The 11,110-nt window shown below is 42.4% G+C and overlaps 1 protein-coding gene across 2 annotated transcripts; it reads right to left on the bottom strand.

The window, feature by feature from the left end:
* Positions 1-239: 239 nt before the first annotated feature.
* gjc4b (gap junction protein gamma 4b) lies at positions 240-10,224 on the bottom strand. 2 transcript variants are annotated; one of them, XM_083776514.1, is made up of 3 exons: positions 10,057-10,224; positions 3,247-4,429; positions 240-2,304 (listed from the first exon to the last, which is right to left on the bottom strand). In XM_083776514.1, exons 2-3 carry the CDS (start codon positions 4,388-4,390, stop codon positions 2,291-2,293), a joined length of 1,158 nt encoding a protein of 385 aa, XP_083632640.1. In that variant the 5' UTR covers positions 4,391-4,429; positions 10,057-10,224; the 3' UTR covers positions 240-2,290. The 2 variants fall into 2 exon arrangements, with proteins under 2 accessions (XP_083632640.1, XP_083632639.1); XM_083776513.1 differs by having other exon boundaries at positions 3,247-4,426.
* Between the last annotated feature and the right edge of the window lie 886 nt (positions 10,225-11,110).

Here is an 11,110-nt window from a genome sequence, read left to right as displayed (position 1 = left end):
GGAGTAGGCTACTGGGTTGCTGCTAGCCCTGCTGTCCTCCCTGTAAGAAAGGAGGTCCAGAAAGTGGGAGTGTTGTGGACTAGGCAGAGGGTCTGTTCTCCTTCTACGATGTTGAGGCCAGAGTTCATCTCTGCTCTTTCACTGGCTGCACCTTACTTCAGTGAGTCCATCCATAGGTGGCAAAAACCTTGCTCCCCATAACCATAGAGTAATGGAGACAAAATGACCAATTCCAGCAGTCAGTGAAAAATGGTTTATTTAAAAACTACCCACAAAAATACTATAGATACAAAAAGTATAAAAAGTACAAAATGCATTCTTTTTTCCAAAAATAACTTGAGATGACACTTGAGTAGGTACCTGCAATGCACCAATAGCATTGTGGGTGATGATTTAGAGTACAAATTATGACACTAGAGCATTCAAGGCAAATCAGCATAGCACGATTGCAACCTTCATTGAGCAGGACATCCACAAATAAAAGACATGAAACCTGAACATGGTATTATTATTGCAAACTTCTCATTGGAAGCAAGCACTCTTAGTGATAAAGGAATGTTTTATGTGTACCTTAAGCCTCTGGTTAAAATGTGATGAAAATGTATTTAAGACACTGAGCATAATGCAATTTTCTTTTGGACTACTACATGTAGCTTAACTTGCCCAACACTGGTCTTAATTATTTATTTGATGTTTTTTTTTCCAGTAAGAATTGAGGCTTGAATACCTGCATGTATAGTGGAGTAAGCAATAAGTCTATTAAAGTTAATATATAATAAAATGAATCATAGCTAATAGGCCTATCGGCTTACTACACTATACGTGCAGGTATTCAAGCCTCAATTCTTACTGGAAAAAAACATCAAATAAATAATTACATTTTAGATTGTGTAGATTGGCTATTTTGGCCCAAGAGATTGTGTGTGGTAGGGTAAAACAGAAGGGGACCAAATATAGACCCGTAGGGGACCCTAGTCAATGATGCATAAGGTTTAAGTGGTTAATGGTTGCACTGTGATTAAAGTGTTCTAATCTCGTCTTCAAATGATCATGAACCCTACACTATGCAACAATGAAATTAAGCATCAGAGAACTAAGACAGCAGTGAACTTCATTCTTTTCATACGAACAGTAATGCTGGCTGGTATGAATGATAACAAAATAAATCATACAACGATGGACAAAAGAACAGTATCAAATGCATGTTTTAAACAATACAAGGTCACAATATACACTTATTCAAGCATTACCCAGGTTCTTGTTCCTTTGGACAAAGGCACCACATGACTTCCAGTTGCTATACTTGGAGAACATTGACTGGCGCAGTGCTAACTAGAAATGTAAAAAAAAAAAAAAGAATCACACCCATGTGAAGGGAGGGGTGCTCTTATCATCGTACATCATCATGCCATAAAATAGACACTATGCCCATTTGCTCAGACACTATGACGTAAAATTCTCCATTCATTGTCAATGGGAATTTAATGTTTGTTTAAGACAAAGTTTGTGGACGGTAACCAAAAGCTGGATGTAGGTAGTGCCCCTCAAAAAAATATATAAAAAAGGGGAGTTATGCCTCAAATGTACAACTTGCATACAGTAAGTAATCACAAGTTAAATAGCATTATCCAAACTGTTTGAAAATGTCAAGGGATACACCTGCAAAAGTTTTATATGAAATGTAACATCTCCCAAAATCTGTGTGCATATTTTAATGACTCCAGTACCCTTTTGTTCCTATGAGTGGCACCCTGTCCTTTAGCCAACCAGTTCATATACAAGCACTAACTCATTCACTTCTTACAACTTACAGTTTGATGGGTTTTTTTGCCCCTGCACTACACTTAGCCTGCCCTTACCACAATGGAATGGCTGCAAATGTAAACAGTTTAGGTCTAAGGCAAAGTTGAGATGAACCCTCTCTGGACTTCAAAATGAGGACCACAGCAACTCCGATAAATCAAACCGCTAATAATCCTATGCTTTAAAAAAAAAGATCAGGAGTGGGGGGGAAACAGCATAGTTGCCCTGAGAGAGGAGCGATTGGTCTTATTGTACAGCAATAGTTTGTGAGCACTTTGAATCTTCAAGTGGCCAAAGTTCGACTCATCCTCAAGAATTGCTGGCCTTAATACTGAAAAGCTTTGACTGGATTTGTCGTCCTCAAGAGAATCCCGTGAGCATACAGACACACGTCCATACATCCATGTGAGATTCCCTTTTGTCTGCTCACTGAACCCTGAAGTAAGGTTTCACCCATAGTGTCCATGGCTGTGTTGTTGATGAGGAGCTATGCTCTGAGACCTGGGGAAACACGAAGACACAAATTAATGAAAATGTACAGGGATCAAAGCCATGGCAAATCCAAGTGGGGCTCCGCTCAACATGGCCAAGAACAAAATTAAATGTAGCGTTATATACTAATTGTGGACTCTATTTGAATATATGAACCAACTAATAAAACATGCTTATCAAAATATAAAATCATAATTACAAGCACGGAGACATGCGTTACACAAGTAAAACTTTAGCAGGGCCATATCAAATGTGATTTGACTTTGTTTCTTTAAGGTTTTGAATATATGTTGTAATCCCAAGTTAAAATTGTCTTAAGGGAGGACCGACCACCGGCAGGCTGACCTCTGATGTCACACTCACGTCACCATGACTCAGCTATAACCATATAAGGAGTTCCCAATACAGCTATGGTGTTGTCTAACCTCAACAAATCAGTCAGAATATGGGCACAAAAGGGGTATTCCCATATATAATACTGATGACATCATGGAACTCCATATATGGGCTTAAAGGAACCTGGACCCAAGGACTGACAGATACAGAGATATCAGGCAGAAATGCCCAGCAAGTCTCATCACTTGTGCTTACATCTATGGGCATAAGCAGATATATGGGCATAAGCGGTCGGAATGGCAGTGCGGCATAGGTGTGAGAGCTAGCGGCTCCAATGGCTCTGAGCGGCCCCGCTCTAGATATGAGGGCAGTCTAGTAATAAATTAAACATCATACTCAATTTAAAGATTCTATCTATAAATAAAATAATGTCTGCCTATGTGTAAGTAATATACTGAGAAACTCTTTAAAGCTGGAGCCAGGATTCTATAAACGTGCCTGGCGATTCTTACAAAATCCTTTATTTGAATAAATTGATCAATCTCATTAAAAAGTTTAAAACGTAAAGTTAAAATGTAAAGAAACTCATATCGGGTCTGAAATCGAGCTCTTTACCTTTCTCACATGTCCCGCTCTGCTTCTCCTGGGCGAAGTTCAGTCGGTTCTGCTCCACTGCGGTGCCGTTGGACTCGGGACTGCTGCTACGAGACGGACTGCTCTCCTCGTTCTGGTAGGCCAGGTCCAGGTGCTGCAGGGCCAGCTTCATGTGCCTCCGCCTCTCCAGCTCTCGAGACGAGGGCTCGTCCCCAAACGACTCGCGGCCGGAATCGGCAAGGTTGTCCTGGAAGGCAATTTTCCCTGACGGGTCCTTCTTTAGGGCCGTGTGGTAACCCGGAGGAGCGGAGGGCTGCCGCGTGAGCGTGACCGACGGCCTCTGGCTGGTCAGGGCCGCGTGCCGCGGGGTTGGGGGACGAGGGCGCGGCTTGCAGAAGCAGTCGCGGATGCCGCTGATGCCCAGGTGGAGGATCTCTAGCGCGGTGAACAGCAGACACAGGGCGCTGACGCCGTACATGATGAGCAGAAAGATGGTTTTCTCGGTGGGACGGGACACGAAGCAGTCCACCGTGTGTGGGCATGGTGAGCGCGTGCACACGTACGACGGCGCCACCTCTAGCCCGTACAGGATATACTGGCCAAACAGGAAGAGGGCCTCAAACGTGGCGCGCGACAGCAGTTGGAACACATATACCTTCATGAGGCCGTCGCGCTTAATGCGCCGCCGCCCGTCGTGCTTCTTGCACGGCTTCTCCGGTGCCGCCTCCTTCTTCTCTGGCTCGATCTCCTCCAGGATCATGGGATCCTCTTCGCCATTGTCCTCCGCCTCCTCGTAGTCACGGTTAGTGCCACGGCTCACCATGGGCATCCGCTTGCGTGGTCGGTACTCGTCGTCGTCCATGCGCGCAATCCTGTGCATGGCGAAGCCCAGGTACATGATGGTGGGCGTGGTTATCATGATCACCTGGAACACCCAGAAGCGGATGTGCGAGAGGGGGGCAAAGGCATCATAGCAGACGTTCTCACAACCGGGCTGGTTCGTATTGCAGACAAATTTACTCTGTTCATCGTAGTAGATGGATTCTCCGCCGACAGCGGTCAGCACGATGCGGAAGACGATGAGGAGAGTGAGCCAGACTTTGCCCACAAAGGTAGAGTGGTTGGAAATCTCGTCCAGCAGGCGTGTCAAGAAGCTCCAACTCATTGTGGCTGTGGGTTGACAGGGCGAGACCTCTCAGATCTGCTTGGAGAAAAAGAAGTTGTGATAAGCAGTCAGGATAAGGCTGCACATTGTGGTTAAAGGGATTGTGACATTTAAAACACATTTTTGTAGATTTTTTGGCTTTTTTGGCTTTTCTTGACATCAATTTCACAAAAAAAAAACGAAGTTTGAACATTCAGTGTATTCTCTGCTGTCTGGACTCTTGTGAATAATTATGCAAAAATGTCTCATCTGGTTGGACGGCAGGGATATACGTAGATCCCGGCTAAACCTCCGCCCCCTCCACTCTGCTCCCTGCCTAGTGCCTACCCTCTCTTCTCCGCTTCCTCATTGTCAACCGCGACTTTGTTTCTTTGTAATACTTACTAATAATGTCTTCTAGAGAAAAATCAATCTGCTCTGTTGTTGGCTGTGGATACCAACTTACACTGGATACCAACTGGCCTAGATGACTCTTTTATTTTTGACGACGTTCCTACCACGTTGTCAAAGAAGCGCATCTTGGGTTGACAGGAAAGGGGGAATTACCGACATCTACAGGCTAAAATAATGTGTTTTTCCATGGCTTCTCAGGATGAACTTCACACATGCACAAAAACTCGTGTCAAGAAATACTGGAGTGGAGTTGAGTGTTCAAACTTTTTAGACACGTTTGAAGGACCATGGCCAAGACTTTTAATGTTGTTAAAATTATGTTATAAATCATGTCATAATACCTTTAAGATAATTAAAAAAGTTGTTATACATATCCAACCTTGTCGGTGTAGCAGGAATGAACATACAAAAATAAATAAAAGGAATTCTGCCAGCTGCAGCTCCAGAAAATGTGCAAAGGTTATATTTTATTTTCACATGACCAAGATGTCATATTATTGATGAAAACAATATTTTCTGCAGAGATGTAACAAAAGGTATTGTAAAGATGCATAGTTGATTAGTTATGTGAATTCAAACCAGAATACCTAAAAATACATCCACTATCACTGTCAATAAAGGATAAAGAATACCCCAAAAGGTGCTTTGACAAAACAAAAAATAGATTAGTAAACACAGAATTCAATAAAAAAATCTATTCTAAGACCAGGAACAAAATATCAATCAGTGGAACATGATGCAAGTCCACTTTGATTTAAAAATTGTTAGTGGAATGGAATTTCATTGTAATTGCTAATTATATCCACATGGTGGCGACATGGTCCTACATAGGATTCTCTACAGCTGTTTAACATCTGCTATATTGGATAGCTAGGTGGCATGGGGGGGGGGGGGGGGGGGGGGGGGGAGTCGAAGGACCACTGGCGGAATTTGAATAGCTGCCAAAGCTAGAGCATACAACCACGTGAGGAATGTCATCGAACAGCTGTAAAATCATGGCGTGTTCTCACAAAAGCATGACCAGAGGTTTTTGGCTTATCCCTCCAAGAAAATATTTTACCGCCTAGAGTCTAACTTGTAAATTATCAGGGAATGTCCTCTAGAACCATGCAAAGATTTGCAAGAAGTAGCCTACTAATATTGCAAACCAGAAGGTCCTGGGTTAGATTCCCCGCTGGGGACGCTTGTTGTTCTCTCCTCTGCATCATCAGTGCCCATACCCTAGGTGGGGTTGGCGAAAGGGCCTTTCTGTGTGGAGTTTGCATGTTCTCTCCATGTCCCCCAGGGTAGGTAGGTACCCTCACAAAAAACATGCAGTAATCCTGGTCTCTAAACTAACTAATGGAGGGGAAAGGAACTGGTTGGAATAACGTGTTCCTACCACGCACTATGTCCGGCCGGGGAAACTCCCCCGTCAGGTGAAAAGAAGCAGCTTGGACTCCTCATGCATAGAAGGAAGCATGAGGTCAGTGTAAAAAATGGGTTGCAAAATCGGGGGATAAGAATATTGCTAACCAGAACACACAAATCCTAGCCATTAAATACCCAGACAAATCACCCAATGTGCTGAATGACAGCTGTGCTGAATGGCATAGTCAAGACGACTTTTTCCATACACTTTTTCTGAACATTCTCTAAATCAATGTTCCAAATTAGTTATCTAATTCAATGTTCTGTTTTTGTCCAGACCTACGAAGTAAGGATTCTAGTTTGGTTGTGGTTAACCACATAATACACAAGTGATGTGCAATAAAATTAGTCATTGTCAAGTCATAGGGTGTATGGATTTGACAAATGGGAAGGTTTTACAGGCATTGTAGGTGGCAAAAAAGCAATTCAAAATGATACACCTCGATGTGTTGATATATAAAAAATAATTTAGAAAAAAATGCTTCTCAGTAATTTGATTGATCAAACTGGATAGAATAATAGTTGCAGCCCTACAGTAATAAAGCAACAATTGGTGGCTTGTAACTTGGGCTAGAAAATGTTTTTTAGATTGCTGTTCATAGCCCTCACTTTGTCCACACATAGAAAACAAACACAAATTATTGTTACCAACGACATCAATGTACATTAGCCACTTGGGGGGACTTTTCTGTGTATAGCAAAGAACTTTCGCATTGGAAGTCTAAGATAAGAAAACAATCAAGATGCCAGTGATTTCACATTTCAAGCGAAGGAAGAAAAAGGTGGTTTCCACAGTCAGAACTAAGCCCACATTCTCAATAACACAACATGATGGAAACTCACAAGAGAATAATTAACTAAAGACAAGTTCAAAACCGTAATGGAAAAGGTGAGAGCAGTGCACCGTCCCTTCCTTATTTAACAGGTCTAGTAAGGTAAAGGGATATATTGAACTAATGCACTGACGACATCTGTGAATCTGATTAATGTAAATTATGTGTAACCATTACACCACTTTACATGTCCTTAAGTAAAATGTTACAATGAAAAGCCCTTCAACCATAGTACTGCAGCAATTAAGTTCTAGGCACTAAGTGCCTGAATGGCTTGCTTATTAGGGCAGACTTGCAGAGAAATATCACTTTCTTAAGTGGCTACTCTCAGATTTGTATAATGGCTTATTGATTTTAAGTCTGAATGGCCACCGGTTAGACTTCATGCCAACAACACCATCATCATAGTGAAACAAAGTACAAAACAAAACTCTGAATGTAAGCAATAAATATTTAACCTAGGCCTATACAATATATTGTCCTCAAGGCCATCTGCAGTTTACACAGGATTCTGTTAAATATTCTGTGACAGTATGTAAGGAATAGTATACTGCAGTGGTTTTCAGCCATTTGAATTTCAAGGACCCCCGGTTTTATATGCCCCTCATTTCAATAATAAAATAATTTAATCTATGGGACAACCCCAATTACACTGTAAAAATAAGTGTTAACCAAAGGCAGGAGGTCCATTACAACTCAAGTTACAGCCATGTAATGGTCCATTTAGCTGGCATTTACCTATCAATCAGTTAGCTGTGGGGACACCCTGGATCCCTCCCCTCAAAGACTCCTTAGGGTCCCTGAACCCCACTGTTATACTGGCCTGCATTCACGTTCCCTCCTAAACAACAGACAATGATTGTGATTTGATGTTATCTGGCAAGCTGACACGGGAACCACCTGCGTGTCAATTTTGTAGGACAAAAAAATTAAAGAAGCTTTCTGCCTTGTGCCTTTGTAGTGATGCTGCTTCGCTGCTCAACACCTTAAAGCCAGCAGCAACAGTTCTCAGAGGTTTTAGGATAAGATATCTGCTTCAGTTCTTCCGCCAAAAGGCCCCACCGAGGTTGAACCAGTTTGTTTATTTTTTCCAGCCCAATATCGAAACCAGTTCAGAGTGTTTCCACTGAAAATGAATTGGTTCACAACCCTATAAAAGTTGGTTCGTTACTGGAACCAAAAAATGGCCACCGGTTCTGCGAAAGCGCCACAGTTCCAAGAACCTAGAATGGAACCAGTTCTAGAACCAACGTTATTTAGGTGGAAAAGGGGCCAAAGGGTAGGCTACCTGTGAGTTGCACACATCTGGCTGCATGTTCACCAATTATTAAATCAGTCACAGTACTACACCATGCTACACATTTTGCCAAAACCATGGTTGACAGAATGCCCAGTAAATCTTAAAATGGGTCAAATGCCTCAAATGTACCGTTAAATAAATATCACTCTCCTTTCAGCTGCAGGAAGTGGAGGAAGTGTGGGGGAGGAATAATAATCCAACAGCCCCCTCAGACATTAATGCAGCCTAGCGGTCAGGCATTGCCCCAAGCAAAGACCCATTGATAGGCTAACACCAATGTGCCATGATAAAAGTAGTCCACAGACAAGCTTCTTATCACTTTGTGTGTGTGTGTGTGTGTGTACAATTGTGTAAAATTTGTATTTACGTAGTTCTCTTTAAAAATTAATAGGCGTAGAAAAACAAAACAGTAATTTGGAATGAGACCTAAACATACAAAGAAACTGATATGACTAGTTTGCTTTGAGTGTTTTGATGTCCTATCTTCAATGGGCTTTGGCCTCTCTTTTATCAGAGGCACTTCAAATACAACCCTGAACCCCACGTCCCAGAAATAAGTAAAGCTGAACTTGGAAAAGTCTGGCAGCCAGTCACACTCACACCCCAGAACAGAGGAGCTTTGTGGCCCTCACATCTGGGAGACTAGTTAGTCTACCACCACTGCTCGTCTGCTCCATCCTAGGCCATCAGGGAGGCCTCAATATCATTCTACTTGGGAGCGATTTATGCAACACTTTCTACATTCCTCTGCCATGTAGTTATGTAAAAGAAAAAGGGGGAAAATAGGCCTACTCAAACAGACGTTCCATTATCATTTAAGATATAAACGGTTTAAAAGAGTGTGGACAAAGAAAATGGGCTTAAGACTGCAAGGTAGACTAGAAGAAAAACAAACCTGGTTTCTAGGGCAAAAGCATCCCAATAATCAACTCATAATGGGGGGGGGGGGGGTAACTAGGTATACTACCAGGTATGACTATACTTTTGCCCGAAGGAAACCCAAATAAAAGGGCTGAGGAGAGTCCCCCAGAGTCGGTACCATGCGATGGAAAAGCGCCATCAATAAATCAAATCAGCCGTTCCGCTTAATTGGCCATAAAGCGCTATCCACATGCTGAACACAACAACCCTGATGCGCCCAGAAGAACTGTTTAAGTGTGCGCAATGTACCAACAAGCAGTTCAAAATTAGCAGTGTATCGACTCGAAGACTCACCGTGATATTAAGTTTATAACAGACTTTGGGTCAAATTTCCCCCGGGGAAAAAGATAAACCCCCAAGCATGCGTTAAGTCTCTCCTCCATTGCCATGGGGTGACATATCTACAATACTCTATACCATGGAATAGTGGACGTTTAGAAATGATATGTAATACGCATCAATGAATCTAAGTTCTAAGATCTAAGTGGCCTAATGATTGTTTTAATAAGCCATCGTTGGTTGAACCACGCGCGGACAGACACACATGCATAGTGGTTCCGCGGCGCGCCTTGCACCGAAGTTAGCATTTAAACCAGCGTTTCGGCTCGACACAACAACCACCACGTCGGACTCGGCACCGCTACGTCAAACTGTGTGTGGCTCTGAATTGTACCCTGGATCACACAGATGGAAGTTAGAAACGGAGCTACCGCTGTCTGTTTCGCAAGCAGATGTCCCGTTAAGTTAATGCGGTCCTGTGTGTGATGCTGCTGGCTGACTAGGCTTTGTTTGTGAGCTGGTCTTATTACCTTCAAGAGGAATTTGTAGTTCCTGTCTGCTCCAAAAAGTCCCCCTTAATGTCTTAATACAGTTTTCGTTTGCTTCACTCCTCGCATTGAAAACAAAAATAAATAAATAACACTCCACTCTTCGTCAAGCCATCCAGTTTTTACGAGAGGCTCCTCTCGTCTGCTCCAAGTCGGGGTTGTGTGTGTGAATGCGGGGGTGAGGACAAAGAAGACTCTTCCTTCCCAAACCCACCCCCCTTTTCTCCTCCCCGTTTCGAGCGGGCACCCCACCCCCGATCCAATCCGCGGAGCAACTTCAACATTCCTCTTTCCTCGTGCAGTCCTCCTTTGCATGCCTCTTTCTGTTCCTTTTCTATCATTTTACCCTTACTTTGCAAATGCTGAAATTGCTTATAGCAAGTCACTGTCTGAAGCCGAGGCGTTAAGGGGATATGTAATAAATTAAGTTGCTTTAGTAAAACACTTAATAGACATTTGAAATTGGATGTTTAACTTGAGTAATATAAACAATGGATTAAAGGCGGTATTATGGTTTAGAATAGATACAATTATACATGTATCTATTTATTAATCACTTCCTTCCACTCTCGCCTGATTGGATAGTGTTTAGGCTAATCAAGAACACACACACGCACACGCACACACACACACACACACACACACACACACACACACACACACACACACACACACACAGTCACACACACACCTTTTGTCTATTGATTATACTGTATGCTAAAGTTTATAGGCATTTAAAATTTCTATAGGCTTTGTTGTAAAACAAGCAGGTCACTGGCTGAATTCATTAGGACCATGTGGTTTCAGAGAGTTATGAGGGTCTTTATGCATAGCCTACAGTAGCCTAATATATATTAAAAAGAGCATTGAAAAAATTTTCAATAGCCGTTTTTAAAGTAAGTAAGACAACTTAGATCTTCTGATAAAGGCCTTCTTATCATTCCTGCTACCAAGATGAGAACAAAAGGTGATCGAGCCTTCTCGGCTATAGCACCTATACACTCTGGAACGAGTTACCTCTTAACTTAAAAAAAAG

This window comes from Protomyctophum parallelum (assembly GCF_964188405.1).
Source record: "Protomyctophum parallelum genome assembly, chromosome: 11".
Taxonomy (NCBI): domain Eukaryota; kingdom Metazoa; phylum Chordata; class Actinopteri; order Myctophiformes; family Myctophidae; genus Protomyctophum; species Protomyctophum parallelum.
Note: the sequence above shows the minus strand (reverse complement) of the source record. Positions and strands in the feature narration are given on the sequence as shown.